At 33.7% G+C, this 19,493-nt stretch overlaps 1 protein-coding gene and 2 pseudogenes across 1 annotated transcript; 1 reads left to right on the top strand and 2 right to left on the bottom strand.

Moving 5' to 3' along the window:
* Positions 1-2,313: 2,313 nt before the first annotated feature.
* Positions 2,314-3,580, bottom strand: LOC105178260 (mitochondrial uncoupling protein 5 pseudogene; annotated as a pseudogene).
* A 7,529-nt stretch (positions 3,581-11,109) lies between these two features.
* Positions 11,110-12,308, top strand: LOC105178259 (mitochondrial uncoupling protein 5-like). Its single transcript, XM_088884488.1, has one exon. The coding sequence runs from the start codon at positions 11,261-11,263 to the stop codon at positions 12,194-12,196; it is 936 nt and encodes a 311-aa protein (XP_088740614.1). The 5' UTR covers positions 11,110-11,260; the 3' UTR covers positions 12,197-12,308.
* A 3,010-nt stretch (positions 12,309-15,318) lies between these two features.
* LOC105178258 (mitochondrial uncoupling protein 5 pseudogene) lies at positions 15,319-16,644 on the bottom strand (annotated as a pseudogene).
* Between the last annotated feature and the right edge of the window lie 2,849 nt (positions 16,645-19,493).

The following is a 19,493-nucleotide window of genomic DNA, read 5'->3' as shown; positions in this document are numbered from 1 at the left end:
CAAGTAGAATTACTAGACGATTTACCTATCGTTTCGATCATCTTTAAGAAGAGAATCCAACCCCTCACCGCTGCTGTCTTTAGGGGCCACCGATGGTTGAGGAATTCGATCATTCGACTACCGTCCAGGCAATACTTTAGATTTTTTTATTTATCAGTCGACTTTAATTATTTTTTCTATTTTTTATAGTTATCAGTTGGGCTTGAAATTTTTCCAAATTATTGCAAGGGGTTTGGGTTATATGTGAACCAAATTCGTGGATTTTTGAAATAGTCCAAAATTTAACTTATTTCAGGCCTGTTGTACCTATATTATGACCTTTTCTTTTAAGTAGCTGCAAACTCCATTAAAAGAGCCACTCAACAATAAAATATTTTACTTCAATTTCGACTTTTTAAAAATATTAAAAATATGTTCTCGTTATTTTTCAATTTCTATTGCTTTCGCTCCATTAAAACTATATGCTTAGTCCCTTATTCACATTATAAAATTCAAAATTTGACCCATAGTTCCAAGAAAGCTTGACTTGACCCTTTTTCCAACTTGCCTATTAATTGTCCTTTTGGCTAGGTCAAGTGATATGGTATAGACTTCCATTACCATGACAATTGATGTCCAAATTTTTCAAGAGGTGATTCCAAGTCAAGGGTATTCTCGTCAATTCATATAAGATAAAATTAGCAACATCACGATAAATTGATGAATATTCTATATATAATTGCATGTTTTGAATTTATAGAATAAACTGTAATTATATAATCATCGCTTCTATAAAAGAAAAAGATAAATTTATATGATTTATGTATTATTATACATTGATCGTTCGTTGCAACATCTCTGGCCCTAGACCATATTTGCATTATAAATACATAAATTAAGTTTTTCATAAGTAACGTCAAATGATATTTTAAAAGGTTATTAAAAGACCAAATTATTACAAGATTGGGTATTCTTGATTCTAACTCTTCTTTAAATCGGAGGACGCTAATTATGCCCAATATCGCTGCCATATTAATTTAAAAGTATATATATATATATATATATATTTAAAAATGATGTTAGTTTTGAAATTTAATTATAATTTATACTTATTTAATCGATTATAAAATTGTATATTCAAACACTATAATCATTTTTTCAAAATTAATTATCTCATAAATGAATTATGCAATCGAACTAAACTCGACATTAATATGTATTACTATTGTATTTGTTGTATAATGCATTAGAATTGTTCATAAAATTTAAGTTAGAAAAGATTAATTAGAAAAGCTATGTACTGCTTTTAAGTTCCAAGTACTGTAAGTGAATTATTTCAATGAATTAATTTTCAAGCACTATTGAATCATGTACGTAGTGAATTATATTTTTTGAAAAATATAAATTACTTAATTTGGAATATAATGATTGATGTGATTAACTCTTTCTCTTTATTTTATATTAAAAATAAATAAGTTAAAATTATACTAGAGTAATTTTAGTATATGAGAAGAATAAAAATTAAACAAGAATAAAAATATTCATCAAAATAAGTATTTTGTGCATTTATTCTAAATTCTTCAATTTAAATAAAATAAAAACTACTACCTATTATCAACGACATAGTAGTTTTTCTGATAATTTGGTTATTTTTTTTCTCAAAAATTATGTACTAGAAGAAAAAAAGAAAAGAATTTGAGAAAAATTATATAGATGAGTAATACAATAAATAAAAATAAAATATATATTATTCCCTCTTTTTGGTCTTAAACGTTCATATTTTTCATTCAATTTTGCATGAAAAGGAAACTGGACTCCGGAGGGGTTTCAAATAAATTTAATTTTATTTTCCTTCCAACTATTCTTCGTAACCAAATACTAAAATTTTTCTTCTACATTCATTTTTACTTCTAGTTTTTACCCCAACAAACCCTTAGTATCTATATTTTACATCCATTTTTGCGGTGAAATTAACTAAAATTCCCTTAATAGATTATGAATTATAATTTCACTTTTTTTTAAAAAAAAAAGATTGTAGACTAACTTGTCAATTTTTCAAAAATTTTCATACATCTGTTCGAACTTTTTATAATTTTTTATTTTCTTTTTAAAAAATAATACGGAAGTAATAAAGCGGACAATTATAAACATTCATCCAAAAATTATATAATTTCATCAACTATAAAAATTATCAATAATTTTTTAAACATCGAGGAGTATCCGTAATTACATAAAACTATTGCAAAATTACCCTTAAATTTATGCTACATGCATTGTGTGAAATATGTGGTATATTTTTCTTTAAGTATTAGTATAATAATAATTTTCAAAGAATAACATAAAACACAGTATTTGTTACTGTTTAAGACTAATTAATAAGATTTACATTCACATAATGATCAAAATTGTTGTTGCCGTTGTTGTTATTGTTCGTCATCATCATCGTCTAGAAATCCTTGAACAATTTGCGAACTTGTTCCAATGTGACGAAGAGCACAATTGTGAATGGTCCCTGCCTTGATATGGTGGGAATGAATCCCTTGTAAAGCGCCATTGGCCCCTCTGCCTTAATCGTCTTCATCGCGCAGTCCACCGCCCCACTGTACGGCGCCGCCATCCCCGCCTCCACCTTCATGTTCATCACTCTTGTCTTGATCACGTCCACTGGGTTCGACGCCACCGCCGCCACGAACCCCGCTGCGAAGCTGGCCGTGACGTGGGTCCCCAGTCCGTCCTTCATCAGATCCCTCTCCAGAATCATCTCCTTGAACTGGTCGTAGGACGCCAGCTGCGACGCCGTCACCAGCATCGCTCGGTTCACCGTGAGGGACGATCCGCGCCAGAGACTGCCGATCCCCTCGTTCTTGCTCATCTGAGTAATTGCGTCCACCACGCTCTTGTAGTTGCGGCGCTGAGCCGGGGGGAGACGGCCGTCGGCCTGCATCCGGACCATCGCCACGTCCGCAGGATTCCCCACGGCGGCGCCAACGCCTCCGGCAATGAGTCCCGCAGTAATTTTTCTCATTAACGACATGTTATTTGTGTTGGGATCCGTCCATTTCGTCTTGAGGATGTCGTAGAGACCCATTCTGGTGGTGGAGTAGAGGGTCTGGCGGAGGACGGTGGCGGAGACGCCAGAGAAGAGGGCAGCGGCTCCATCCTGCTGGATGATCCGTAGCCCAACAGAGACGGGTCCGACGCGGGGAGGAGGGAGGTGGATGTGGTGGGAGGCGGCGGTGTGGAAGGCGAGAGCAGGGCGGAGAGATTGAACAGCAGGCTCGCCCTGAAGCTGCATCCGGACCTTGATTAAATCAAGGGGGTGGGTACTGCAGCCGGCAACAATGGAAGCAACGCCTCCTTCAACAAATCCCTTCAAACCCATGTCTGGAAAGAATGGGAAAATTGAATTCCTTCTGAGCGTAAAGATTAATGAAGAAACAAAAACCCGATTCCTTTCCCAACTCAAAGAATGGAAAAATCTGAAGAACACTATAAACAAAGTGAAAAATTGATAAGCAAGAAGAAGAGCAGTTGGAAGTAGAGTTGATCTTCACTGGAGGGCTAAGCAGAAAAGCAGTGAGGAAATGATGAGTGAATCAGAGTACTTGAGATGGAATTTATAGGATGGGAGTGGTAGGAAAAAGGGAGGAAATTGTTTTACACACAGTACACACACTTACCCATAGAAAGCAGAGAGCAAAAATTAGTATTACATTGGGAATCAGTCTCGAGTCTTTGACTCCAACTATTACGCGGCCTACTTGCTGATTTTTTCTAAATTTTGATCATTTAGGCCAACATGTGGACTTTATTGGGTCACCCATAATTAATAATATATAGTCCACGGATATTTCAAAAAATTATTTGATATAATGTCGGACGTGTATTTAACATAGATATGGATATGGACGCAGCTCAATCACGTTCCTGTCACGACGTCTGTGTGTCCAAAAATATAAAATAACAAAAAAATTGCATTAGGCGTGCCTGACACGTTTTGGACACGTTTAAAAGAAAATTTATATTTTCAAAAAGTTTTGATTTGTCTTTAAAATAAAATAGAGTTATGGGCTTAATAAAATATAAAAACAAAAATTAGTTCACTTCTCTCACACTAAAAGTTTTGAGATGAAATTAGTAAAAATTTGAGAGATGATCAATGATGATTTAACTAATACGGATGATTAAAATTTTTTCATTGTGTATTTTCTGAAATAAATTGATTATATTTATATTTTAGCCATATTTGATTAAGAATATAGATATAAAGCATGTTTTTTTATATTTATTTATATATATTTCATATTGCATATTTTAATTTAATGAGAAATAGAGAATATATATATATATATAATAAAAGAAATATATTATACGTAGTCGTGTCAGTTTCATATCATATTCTAATTTTTTTTAAAACAAAATTGTTATTGTGTTCGTGTTGTATTGGATTTGCGTCGCCATGTCCGTGTCTATACATCATAGTTAATTTTAGTTTTTCAAAATTGTTTTTTCCCAAAATTTTTATGTAGTTATGAAAAAAAAAATCATTGTATGAAGAATAAAAGTGAAATACTAATATATTATAAAAATATTTTTATCTCTTACGGTTTCTAAGCTATTCTATACCATGAACCTAAGTATGTATTCTTCTTTTCGCTTTAGACAATGATTGGAATCAAGCTTTTTTTATTTACTCTCATTAAACATTTTTTTTTCCACATTTTTAATAACTTTAATATTTTTTATTTTTAATAACTATGACCCTAGCCTCGATTCGGGTTTGGAGCCTCACGGGTCTACCCCAGAAAATTCAATTAATCTTTTTCTTCAATTAATCAATATATTTTTAAAAAGTTAAAATATTATTTATAAATTTCACATTAATTTGAATCGAAGGTCGAGGTCTCTTCAAGGTGCCTATATAAAATTTGGAACATGAGAAAAGACAATACCATTAGACTCGATGGAAGGTCCCTAGTTAAGTGAGCTTGAGATCAAGATCGAATAGAGTATTTGAATGTTATCATAAACAAAATATAGTAAGTATATTTATAAGGTCAAATGCGCCCACTAATTAATTGGTCCACACAGTATAATCTCCAGTCGGGAGCGATCACAAGATCTACGGCCCTTTCTTCGAGTTCATTGGAATGGGTCGGGTCGGGGAACCCAACCTGATGGAGGGGAAGGCGGACCTTTATACATGTGAGGTATTTCATCCCCTAACAAGGGGATATTCCCCTATCACTAATAAATTATTATTATGTGTTAAGTTATTTCATAAATATATACAATAAATAAAAGTAATTTTTTTTCAAAAAAAAAAAAACTAAATTAGATATATTTATAAATAATATTTGAGGCAAGTCTGCGACGAGTGTTGAACCAGACCTGAGATCCGCTCCAAGCCTAGCTGGTTCCATATAAAATAAAAATCAAGTCGCGATAATTCACATCTAAAATGGGGGCCTAGCTTTGCCCTCCCATTTGCCATCTCTATACGCTAAAAGAGAATTATTATTTACCACAATATTAATGGTTATGATAAAAAAAAATAATAGCAAATAACTATTATTAATCATAATTACATAAAATTGATGCAAAAAACTAGTCTTTCTATCATAATAAAATTATTTATCACAGCTAATAGTCATGATAAAAATATTTATAATGGCAAATATTTTAGCAACACCGGCAAAAATCACAGCCACAATTATTGCATGGTCATAATCAATAACTATTTGCTACGACTATTTATTATTAATTATGACAATTAATCATGATTAAATATTATATTTATTGCAGTGATACCCATGCTAGTTCATAAATATATCGATGCTTATGAAGCACCAAACATTCTTAGCATACTCGATCCGTTTTCCTAAACTGTGAAAGTAAGAATTATAACGTCTTATTATTTTTTTTATGGAACTAAGAATTAAAAAGATTATTAACATGTTTGATTTCGTTGGTATTTTGTATAGTGTACTAATTAATGAAGTAGCTTAAATACTTGTTGACTTGATCTCAACTGCCAACTTATACCATCAACACCCAAATTGAAATCAAGTTGTACCATAAATGCAGTCACCAACATTTTGGTCCTGTTATTATATAACAATTTGCCACACTTGGTGCAACTTGAATTGTGAACTTGTTTTTTTGTCTTGGGATAATGTATTTATAAATTTGATGGGACCAAATACGTCAGGATTTTTATCTATAGAATTAAAAACGTTACGGTATTTATTCTAAAGGCGAAACGTGCTAAGTCAGTAAATTATAGGATAAAAAATATAATACATTTTATTATATGGGACTAAAAGTGTAATTTTTTCTAGCTTGAAAAATGGTGTTAATTGCAAAATTAATCCCATATTATAGAGCACTTCACATGTTTAGTCCCATTGTTTTGGAAATAGTCAAATTTAGTCCCATATTTTAATATTTTCTTTTACAAAACTAGTCACACTGTTAAAAATTATGACAAAAAAAGCAAAAATACGTTAGTGTCATTGGTTTGATAGAGGGTAGACTGGCAGAACAGGTTTTGTAGGGAAATAGCCCCAAACTATAGAATCCTTTGCAAGTTTCATCCCATAATTTTAAAAATAATCAATGTTGGTCCCATACATTTATATTTTTGTACAAAATTAGTCCCGCCGTTAGAAATATGATGAAAATGCTATGTGCTTTGCATGTGACTGTCAGTGTGATTGGTTGAAACTCTCTCTCTCTCTCTCTCTCTCTCTCACGCACACACACAAAACTCTCTCTCTCTCTCTCTCTTCCAAAACTCTATGATTGATTGAAAAGAAAAAATGAACAACTTTTCATGATGGCATATGACGGTGCAGTACTCTAACAACCAACATATCAGAGTACATTAATGGAGTTATGAAATGGATTTTTGCTTGCCTATGATTGCAATAGTAGAAATAACGTTTTCCCCTTCTATCCATTATTTTCGTGAGATGATAATGAGAAATAGTATAATGTTAAACAACAAATCAATTCTGGATGGACTATGTATACAAGTTGTTCAAACTTTGGTCCAGAAAAGGTCTTGTGCATTGCAGTCACGATATACCATCAATTTGAACAGTTTACCTCGATCATTACAAAGTGTTACCATGGACATGGACTAAATACCAGCATTGTCGAAATTGTCACTCGAGAATGTTTATGTGGCAAATGGAGTCAATTTGGGATCCCTTGTTCTTATGCTCAAAAGGTATGTGCCGCGTATATGATTAGCACGTTATCAATGATTAAGGATTATTATGATTTGACAACTTACAGAAGGACATGTTTTAAGTCCTTCCAACCTTTGATTACAGAAGATTAATGGGATGTCCAAAATTTGAATTCGTCTACGACACTATTCTTCATGTCTCTACTCGCTCTGGTCGAAGCCAGACAACATGTATTCAAAATGAGATACACTGGCCACAAATGCGTCAAATACAAGAATACTAACAACGCCAAGATCCTTATGTGTCAGTGCGGGGATAGCAAACTATAAGTAATATTTGCAATAATTAATTATATTTTTTTAATTAATAAATTTTTAAATTTAATATTAATTTAATTAGTAAAATATTTAAATTTATAATTATTAATTAATAATTATAACAAACAATAATATTTTTTTTAAAAAGAAAAAATCTCTAAATCGTGAATGCAATCCACGACTCTTGTTTAAAATTTCAAAAAAAAAAAAAAAGCAAATCATCGATGATATCCACAACTTGCTATTTTTGTTAATGAAAAATATTTTAATTATGTTATTTTAATTTAATAAAATAAATAAGCCCCCGTAATACTCTACAGAGTATGCATCACAACAGTTGTCCAAAAAATCAACCATATAAAACACCCCCTAGCAAAATAATATCACTACACTAACATCCAAAAAACCTATCAAAGTTGACCATCTAACGTAGGTACTATGCAAAAGTATCAAAAAGCGTTTTTCAACTTTTAAATTTAAAAAACAGCTACTTTTAAATTTAAAAAGCGCTTTTAATTTATTATCAAAATTGCTTATCTAAAGTAGTGTTTTCAGACCCAACCTAGACCGTCCGATTCAATGGGAAACAATTATTTCTCTAGACCAATTCATATGGTTGAAACTAGTAAAGTCAAAATCAATGGAAATCAAGTAATCGGCTAAACCAGTTTTGACTTTTTTTAAAAAAGATAATGTAGTTAATTAAATATTCCACTAATTAAATATATATTTCACTAAAAGACAACATAATGAATTATAGAAGTACATGTTTTACAAACTATTATTTAAGCAAACTGTCACTATATTTATAGCCTAAAACGTTTGAGCTTAATTATGCTTTTTCAATGTGGGACAATGAATTAATTGCTACTTATGTTTGATTCAAAACTAGAAGCAATAAAAGTATTCAAGCTTCAATACTTTGGGGGGTTTTAAATTTTAAATTTTTATTAGCTTGAAAATCAGTTTAATTTGCTCCTCCAAGAGGTTTATTCATTTTTTTATTGTTAAATTGTTATAATTTGTATTTAATTAATTTTATCATCTTTATAAGTTGTTATAAATAGTATTTATTTAATCAATTGATATATAATGCGTTGATATATATGCATGTAAATAGCATGGCTCGGGTCAATTGATATTTTCATTTCGATCTGACTGGTCGGATCAGTGACCCAATAATTTATCTAATTCAATTATCAGTCTAGTTTTTAAGATATTGATCTAAAGTTGATGTAGAATTTTCAGATAATTTGAATAATTTATCACTAGCAAAACTTATAAATTTTAGATATTTAATATTTTAATATTTTAATATTTTTTTATATTATTTGATATTATATTCCTGCATCATTGAAAATATAAATTAAATTGCTATGAATAATTTGGCAATTATGCATTCTCTTTATTGTGTATGAACAAACAATTATATTACATAGTAGGAGCATGATCAAATTAAACATTCAAATTTCTATTAGTATTTAATATTTTAATAATATAAATGATAAATATTCAAATATGCAATATACTAACTGGGGAAATTTATTTGTTGAGTTTTTTAACTTTGCCTGCTATTAATTTTAGTTTTTTAAATTTACCAGTTTTAGTTTTAATCTGATAACTTCTAAAATTGCTTAATTTTAGTCCTTTCACCCAATTTCGATAATTTTATCCCACACAACTTTGTAAAAGCAATTTTAGTCCATATATATCAATTCATTTTGCATCTCATAGCTAACGCTCGCCTAAAATGATATAAGAGTTCAGGTTAAAATAATATTTGTTTATATTGCACTTAGAGCATTAAATGTATTATTAGCCTCAAAAAGGGCAAAAGAGTCATAAATTAGACTAAAGGACCAAATTTACACAGAATTGATACATCAATAACTAAATCTATTATTACCAAAGATAAAGGACCAAAATGAATTCAGACCAAAGCTATAGGACGAAGATTTTCTTTTTTTCATACAAATTGAAATAATTTTTTTAAAAAAAATAAATTATTATTATTATCAAAAGACAAGTGTAAATATTAAGCAAAAATAGTATATTTTTACACATAGGGACGAAACAACCTATGATTAATTAAGCTTGTGTTAGATGCATTTTTTTCCCCAGATACGATCTAATTTAATTTTTTTGTCTGCCTTTGACTTTTTTAAAAAGGGTTAAATATACTTTGCACCCTTGAACTATGCATGAACTACAATTACACCCCTAAATTATAAAACGTAATAAAATGACATCTCATGATATACACTAATTTTTTATAACTAAAATGCTCTTATTATTTACACTCCTAAAATATCTCTATTACAATTATTCTCCTAACTATAATTTGAATTATTATAAACTTTTTTATTTAACTGAGTATAGAATTTGTATAAACTCTATAAATTGTTATATTTTTTACACAACTGGTAAAAATATTATATGCATTACATATTTACTTGTACTTTTTAGCATAACTTATTTATTTTTTAAATTATATTTGCATATATTGAGCTTATAAATATTTTTTGTGTTTCAAAATTTATAAAAAAATTATAAATTATAAATATTATTTATAAAATATATTGTGAGCAAAATTTTAAATCACTAGATGTAGTTTGGGATAAAACATTTTTAGGAAGTAGAATAAAAAAGTATAGGAGAAAGCGAGAAGGACATTTTGGTCTTATCAATATAAAATTATTTTGTCAGGGCTATTTTCTTACCTTTCATATTTTAGGGGTGTAAATGAGACAACATGCATAGTTCAAGAGCGCAAAGAGTATTTAATTCATTTTAAAATAACATCTACTGATTATGCTACAACTTGCAATTTTTCTACAAAAATCACTTCTAAAAGAATATACACAATGTTTGGATTCATTTTTTGAGTGTTTTGTTGTGTTTTATGGAGATAGAGAGAGAAAAATAAAAATAAATAAGTGTGTGTTGGAGATAGTATATATGTTTGGATTTATTTTTTAAGATAATTTAAAATAAGTATTATATATTTAATGTTGTATTTTGGGAGACAAATTACTATTCATGTCAAATCATGTCTTTTTTATATATATTTATATATATGTGTGTGTATATATATGTATTTATTCTAAAACAGTTAAAAATACCTAAATAAAGTGTTTTTGAATGATGACAAACATTGAGTATATTTTGACTTGTCTCGAAAATAAAATAGAAATTAAAACAAACATAGTGATAACTTTTCGCAAACACTCTCATAAAATAATTTACAAAAATCATATAAATTGTAAAATCATAAATTTTAACAAGAATTAGAAAAAAAAACAGTTCCTGATCTGGACACAGAGAGCCCCATTTATTTATTATGTATGCAATGAATCAAAATGTTGAATATCTTATCGAAATTCTTGACCTGCCTGATTTAGAATTCCCTTTTAATAATCTCCAGAAGACTAAATTAAACATGTTGGAAAAGTTCAGCTATTAGTCCGCGTAAACTTTGGTTTGAAGCCACTTCCGCCGTTCTGTCACTGTCGGACCATTCCTTGTTGAAACCTAAGAACGCTTCTTTCCTCCCCTCTTCCTTCCAATCCTCCCTCTCTCACTCACTCAGTCTCCTATATATACTCCAATATCCACTCATCGTTTCTCCACTGTTTTCTCTTACCAGCAGATATCTTAAGGGCAAAGAACTCTACTCCCATCTCTACTCTGCTTCCAACTGCTTTTCTTCTCAGATTCTTCTGCTTTCTTTGCTCCATTTTTTTACACACAAAGAATTCATAGCCAAACATGGGGTTGAAGGGATTTGTTGAAGGAGGTGTTGCTTCCATTGTTGCCGGCTGCAGTACCCACCCCCTTGATTTAATCAAGGTCCGGATGCAGCTTCAGGGCGAGCCTGCTGTTCAATCTCTCCGCCCTGCTCTCGCCTTCCACACCGCCGCCTCCCACCACATCCACCTCCCTCCTCCCCGCGTCGGGCCCGTCTCTGTTGGGCTACGGATCATCCAGCAGGATGGCGCCGCTGCCCTCTTCTCTGGCGTCTCCGCCACCGTCCTCCGCCAGACCCTCTACTCCACCACCAGAATGGGTCTCTACGACATCCTCAAGACGAAATGGACGGATCCCAACACAAATAACATGCCGTTAATGAGAAAAATTACTGCGGGACTCGTCGCTGGAGGCGTCGGCGCCGCCGTGGGGAACCCCGCGGACGTGGCAATGGTCCGGATGCAGGCCGACGGCCGTCTCCCCCCGGCTCAGCGCCGCAACTACAAGAGCGTGGTGGACGCAATTACTCAGATGAGCAAGAACGAGGGGATCGGCAGTCTCTGGCGCGGATCGTCCCTCACGGTGAACCGAGCGATGCTGGTGACGGCGTCGCAGCTGGCGTCCTACGACCAGTTCAAGGAGATGATTCTGGAGAGGGATCTCATGAAGGACGGACTGGGGACCCACGTCACGGCAAGCTTCGCAGCGGGATTCGTGGCGGCGGTGGCGTCGAACCCGGTGGACGTGATCAAGACAAGAGTGATGAACATGAAGGTGGAGGCGGGGATGGCGGCGCCGTACAGTGGGGCGGTGGACTGCGCGATGAAGACGATTAAGGCAGAGGGGCCAATGGCGCTTTACAAGGGATTCATTCCCACCATATCAAGGCAGGGACCATTCACAATTGTGCTCTTCGTCACATTGGAACAAGTTCGCAAATTGTTCAAGGATTTCTAGACGATGATGATGACGAACAATAACAACAACGGCAACAACAATTTTGATCATTATGTGAATGTAAATCTTATTAATTAGTCTTAAACAGTAACAAATACTGTGTTTTATGTTATTCTTTGAAAATTATTATACTGATAGTTAAAGAAAAATATATTCATTTTTCACACAAGTGATAATTACAGTTTTAAACCTCATATATTGCCACTAATTCATTTTCATTCACCAAACATATTGAAGTTTTACTTTAATCCTTCAACTTTTAAAATAATAATAATAATATGGGTCCTTAGGCCTAATTAATGAGCATTTTTGGCCTTTTAAAGAAAACTTACAGTCCAACTATCTTTTTCCTGCTTATGATCAGGTATAACATGTTTTCAAAAATAAAATTAAACTTTCATAAATTCATGGATTAATTATATTTTGCCACCCAAACTATGACTGTTTTCATTCTTTGCAATCTAAACTTTTGTTTGTTTTAATTTACAATTTAATTTTATGAAATTTTGCACTTATCATTTATAACTATTTTTTATCAAGTTTTTTATCGAAAAAACATCACATACAGTGCACATGTGATATTTTAGGATTATGTGATGTGATATTTATGTATATATATATATATATATATATATATGCACAGAATGAGATGTTTTTCTGACAAAAAATCAACAAAAAGAATGTCATATATGACAAAGTGCAAATTTCGCAAAGTTGAGATAGTAAGTTGACACAAAAAAAAAAATTTTTGATGTCAAAGTGTAAAAACGGATATAGTTCGTATGAAAAAAATATAATTTACCCTAAATTTATATATACCTTTCTTTGACTGCCTTGTACCGTTATAAGATGGTAGATGTGTTGGCGCTCTGAAATAAGTAGAGACTTCTTCAGTTTTTACCTCTCTGTTGAAGCGGTTTCTTCGCTTCAAGTGAGGGGTCTCCCCGAGCTCCAGTTATCGAAGCTCCAACAACTCGCGGTGGAGGGGTTGCCATGCAATGATGGTTACTTTATTGTCCGCTTCCTTGCTGGTGTGACCAGTAGGGATAAACTCATTTTACTGGAACACAATAGAAGATGCGAATGGTAGTTGGCCTCGATCTTTTCCTCCTGATGGACCAAGCGTGCTAGAGCTAGACATTTTACCTACTCTTATGTTTGAGGCTGGTAACTGAAGCAATGGTGAAGTAGGAGCATGCATGTCGCGGAAAATTGTATTGAGAGAAGGAGCTATGATCTGTTGATGCAATCGTCAAACATCAGGTTTGCTTCAGGGAGCGGAGCTGACGAGTCAGAAGGGGTGTTTGACATGCTCCCTTGCTGGCAATAGGAGTTGGAGGGTTTGGAGGTAGATCATGACAGATGCAGCGAGGATCCTACTGATGCAGCGAGGATCCTACTGATGAAGCTGTTAGCACAACCCTCCAAAACCTTCATGTTCCTACTGCAAATGCGGGAGCTGGTCAAACCCTTCTCATTGCTATTAACTTGCCAGCTATGTTCCCTGAAGCAACCTGTTGTGTGATGACTACATCAGTAGGATCCTCGCTGCCACTGCCATGATCTACCTCCGAAACCCTCCAACTCCTATTGCCAACAAGGGAGCATGTCAAACACCTCTCATTCTGCTGACTCGTCAGCTCCACTCCCTGAAGCAAACCTGATGTTTGACGATCGCATCAAAAGATCATTGCTCCTGCTCTCAATACAGTTTTCTGCGACATGCCTGCTCCTACTTCACCAATGATTCCGTTACCAACCTCAGACATAAGAGTAGGTAACATGTCTAGTTTTAGCACGCCTGGTTCATCAGGAGGAAGAGGTCGAGGCCAGCTACCATTCGCATCTTCTGTCGTGCTCCAGCAAGATGAGTTTATCCCTACTGGTCACACCAGCAAGGAAGAGGACCACAAAGTAACCATCACTACATGGAAAACCCTCCGCCGCGAGTTGTTGGAGCTTTGGTAACTGGAGCACAGAGAGACCCCTCACCTGAAGCAAATAAACCGCTTCAATGAATATGTGATAACTAAAGAAGTAATTATTTTAGAGCACCAACACATCTACCATCTTATAAATGTCGAGTATTTTTTACTACACTAATCGAATCTGCCTAATGGTCGTTCAACCAACTCTTAACTTAGTGCAAGCAGAATTTACTTCACTCTTTAGACATCAGTCTGAGAGCAATAAAAAGAACATTGCTAGACGATCACGGGCTTCTTCAGATATAATAGAAAGAAAAAGAAACATTGAGGGTATGCATACATCGCTTCACAAATACAGCCTTGGAGATACCCGTTACCAACCAAGAGATATTAACCACCACCTTCACACAAGGTTTAAAAGTAAGAGATTTTTTTAAGTTCCTGACTAAGAAACCAACTACCAGCTTTAATAACTTGTAGGCTTGAGCAGAAAAGTTTGTGAACCTCGAGAAAAATGAAACAATCGAATCAATAATGGAGCAGTGAACAAAAGATAGATGTGATCCATAATGTAAATACACTTAAGAAACCCTGATCCATGTAGAATGAGGGGGTCGCCCCATGTTGTCCCCAACTCATGCGTTGAAGGCTAATGAAGAAAAAGTTATGTTGAGGTGGCCTAAGTAGAACCTGGAACTTTTGAACACACACTTGAAGCAACTTTTATTCCTTAATCAGGAAAATTGAGATCCTTTTGAGATATTACATACAATTGAAAGAATTTTTATTCCTTAATCAGGAAAATCGAGACTTTAAATAAGAATGTTCAAAATTTCATGCTACCATGTAACTAGTACCCTATGTTTTAAAACTAAGCTTATGGTGGATATTTTCGTATCGTATCGCCTTTATGATAAATTTTATTACTATATTTTTCAAACTTCTATTATTTGGAATGATTATGCCCCAAGACTAATCGCTTAGCTGCTGATAGGCTCCATCATATGATTTTATTGACTTCTATACACAGACTCTCGACTGTGATATAGCTCATCGGATTCAATTTATGATCTTCCTGATGGACTCCAGTCTATGCTCTAGTGACGGGCTCTGACCTGTGATCTTCTTGATAAGTATCAAATATATTAATAATTTTTTCAAAAAGTATTCATAATTATGTATCCACTCGGGAACTCATTGTAAAATTATCCTTAAAATTTAAGGTACATACATTGTGTGAAAAATGAAGTATATTTTTCTTTAACTATTAGTATAATAATTTTCAAAGAATAACATAAAACGGAGTATTTGTGACTCTTAAAACTAATTAATAAGATATACATTCAAATAAACATCAAAATATTGTTGTTGCCGTTGTTCGTCATCATCAGCAGAATGAGAGTGGAGTCTCAGAAATCCTTGAACAATTTGCGGACTTGTTCCAATGTGACGAAGAGCACGATAGTGAATGGTCCCTGTCTTGATATCGTGGGAATGAATCCCTTATAAAGCGCCATTGGCCCCTCTGCCTTAATCGTCTTCATCGCGCAGTCCACCGCCCCACTGTACGGCGCCGCCATCCCAGTCTCCACCTTCATGTTCATCACTCTAGTTTTGATCACGTCCACCGGGTTCGACGCCACCGCCGCCACGAACCCCGCTGCGAAGCTGGCCGTGACGTGGGTCCCCAGTCCGTCCTTCATCAGATCCCTCTCCAGAATCATCTCCTTGAACTGGTCGTAGGATGCCAGCTGCGACGCCGTCACCAGCATCGCTCGGTTCACTGTAAGGGACGACCCACGCCACAGGCTACCGATCCCCTCGTTCTTGCTCATCTGAGTAATTGCGTCCACCACGCTCTTGTAGTTGCGACGCTGAGCCGGGGGGAGACGGCCGTCGGCCTGCATCCGGACCATCGCCACGTCCGCGGGGTTCCCCACGGCGGCGCCGACGCCTCCGGCGATGAGTCCCGCGGTAATTTTTCTCATTAACGGCATGCTATTTGTGTTGGGATCCGTCCATTTCGTCTTGAGGATGTCGTAGAGACCCATTCTGGTGGTGGAGTAGAGGGTCTGGCGGAGGACGGTGGCGGAGACGCCAGAGAAGAGAGCAGCGGCGCCGTCCTGCTGGATGATCCGTAGCCCAACAGAGACGGGTCCGACGCGGGGAGGAGGGAGGTGGATGTGGTGGGAAGCGGCGGTGTGGAAGGCGAGAGCAGGGCGGAGAGCTGGAACAGCAGGCTCGCACTGAAGCTGCATCCGGACTTTGATTAAATCAAGGGGGTGGGTACTGCAGCCGGCAACAATGGAAGCAACGCCTCCTTCAACAAATCCCTTCAAACCCATGTTTGGCTATGAATTCCTTGGGTGTGTAAAGAATTAGTGGAGAAAGGCTAACAGATTCCTTCCTTCCCCCAATTGAAGAATGGAAAAGAATCTCAGTTCTAGGAGTGTTTGGCTTTGGCCCTTGAAACAGGTGCTGGGAAGAGCAAACAGTGAAGAAACGACGAGTGAATTGAGGAGTGGGAGATGGAAACATATATATATAGGTGAGTGGGTGGGGAAGGGGAAAAGGGAAGGAAAGAAGTGTGGTAACATGGGCTGACCAAACGGCGCAAGAGGGAAATTAGCATAATAATGGAAATGTGGGGTAGAACTCCAACTTTTACGCGCATTCTTTGTTGAACATTATTGAAGATATTAGCCAAATATGTAATAATATTATTATTGAAAAGATTAGTCTAATATTCTTTTTGTTGACATTAATACGTAAATAATGTTATTATTGAAAATTGTAATCAAATTTTGTGATTGTATTATGTTAATAATAATATAAATTATTGGAAGGATTAGTCTAATATTGTGTAATTAATAATATTAATGAAAAAACAAAAGAATTACATGAATTACACAGCTATACAATAAATTTCACAAATAATTACACTATATAATAAGTTACACAATAATTGTATAAATTACACAACTATACAATAAATTTCACAAAAATTACACAGATTACACAAAAATTACAGAAAAAATATTATAATTTCAGAGTAAATACATTTTAATGTTAGAAAAATATATTATATTTTCACAAACTTTTATAATTTTAAAAGTATATTATATTTTTAGAAACTTTTATAATTTTAGAAAAATATATTTTTAATTTTAGAAAATATAAAAATATATTTTTCAGAAACTGTTTCTGGAAATAGTTTTAGAAAATTTTTCACAAATTTTTAACCAAATTTTCAGAAATGGGGAACACCCATTTCAGAAAAATGGGTGGAAAAATATTTTTGAAAATATTTTCAAATAAGGTTTCTGAAAATATTTTCAGAAATATATTAAAAAAAAGAGCGAAAGAATTTATGATTTTGACGAGGTATTGATTATGTATATATTATAATTTATTATAGGACATGACGATAAAGTGGAGGATTGAACAGTTCGTGTTAACTGAAATTTTGAGATTTGAGGTAAGTATAATTAATTGAATTCATGTATATATATAAATTTTTATAAAAATAATATATTGATTGTTGGGTTTATATATATATGTATATTGCTATGTACATAATATATTGATTGTTTATATACTTGATCGTGTATGTTGATTATTTGTTAAGATTATCTTTATATCTGTGAAATTGTTATTATATGGGTATTTGTGATCGTGTGGCATGGATGGTAGATGAGTGATTAGGTGGTTGCATAATTGATTGTGTAGTGAAATCGAATGAGAAATTTAGTGACTAGAAAATAAATATTAAATAATAAAGTTAATGATATTGATATTGCAAATTAAAATGAAATGATGGCTTACCTAATTGGGGAACATACTGCAATGGCTTCAGATGATATGTGACGAGTTATGTGCAGTCATTGATCAATTGAGATGATGCGATACCATACGAGCTGTCTGTTGTGTAGTAACAGTGAGGATGGGATATCACACAAGTTATGTATTGTGTGATAACGAGAAAAAAAAAAAAAAAAGAAGAACAAGTATTGTGATTGAGATGATGATCTAATTTGGTTAAGCATGGCTCTAAGAAAATAAACTAAAACGCCACTATTATGTCTTGGGTTGATGTTTGATTGTATCTGTATGGTATTTCTTACATCTACTGATAATGTATGGCGAATATTGGTTGTTGGTATAGTTACATTATACTTGATTTGTTGCTTGTGTATATATATAGGCCGAATGACTATACTTATTGAGTAAACAACTTATTCATTGCCATGTACTTTTCAGGTAATAGGACGCATTTACTAGTCCCTTTGGCTTTTGACCTGTGTTGTTATTTTCTAAATAGGTGGGTCAGCCGTGACATCGAAAGTCAGGAGTTTTGGGCTATGTATATTAAACATTTTAGTGTTCGCCTAGTTTGCATTTAAGATTTTATACAGTTAGACGTTTGTTATTTTCTTTTTAGGTTGTGTACATTTATGGAAAAGTAAATACAAACTTTTGATGATATCTATTATCTCTTATATATTTATATATTATATTGATAAAATTAATATAATACAAACTTATTATCTCTTATCTATTATCTCTTATCTATTATCTCTTATTATCTCTACATTTAAGATTTTATACAGTTAGACGTTTGTTATTTTCTTTTTAGGCTGTGTACATTTATGGAAAAGTAAATACAAACTTTTGATGATATCTATTATCTCTTATATATTTATATATTATATTGATAAAATAGAATTTATTTTATGAGTTAAATAAAAATTTCTTATAGAAAGGGGTTGTAATTAAGGAAATGGTATACAAATTAGTGGTAATTAGGTAATGATGCTTACTGGGATCCAACAACATAGTAAATGTGGAAGGATCTTCATGAAGATTCTAAGATTATCAAGGGACTGACCTGCATGATAAAGGTAGCACTCTAATGGTTACGCCTGTAACTGTTTACAAGAAATAAATTAGAAAAATATAAATAAATGTGAGATAATGCTAAAATAATTGACATAAAGTGATATGAAAAAGGGAGCTGAAATGCAAGTGTAGAGTGCATAAAAGCAACAGGGTGCTTGTATTATTGTTGTTTGATGGAGAAAGTGTATTGAACGAAAATCACTTATTGTTGACTGACTTTAGGTCTCTATTTATAGAGAAATTTGGAAGAGAAGCCCAGGTTAATTATGGGCAAGACGGATATCATCAGAGAACTTAAGATGTTAGCTTCGAAAAGATAATACTTATCCACAATTTGGAGTTATCTCTTAAAATATATGTTTGTTTGAACTAATCTGTCCAGTCAACCACAAATATAGAGAATCTGTTAGTTGTTGCTTCCAACAGTTAGTTCCTAAAAAATACGAGGTCCCTGCTAGTAATCTTTTAGG

Source organism: Sesamum indicum, linkage group LG9, assembly GCF_026168435.1.
Source record: "Sesamum indicum cultivar Baizhima isolate 11 linkage group LG9, ASM2616843v1, whole genome shotgun sequence".
NCBI classification, from domain to species: domain Eukaryota; kingdom Viridiplantae; phylum Streptophyta; class Magnoliopsida; order Lamiales; family Pedaliaceae; genus Sesamum; species Sesamum indicum.
The sequence above is the reverse complement of the archived record's forward strand: the minus strand, read 5'-3'. Positions and strand labels throughout refer to the sequence as shown.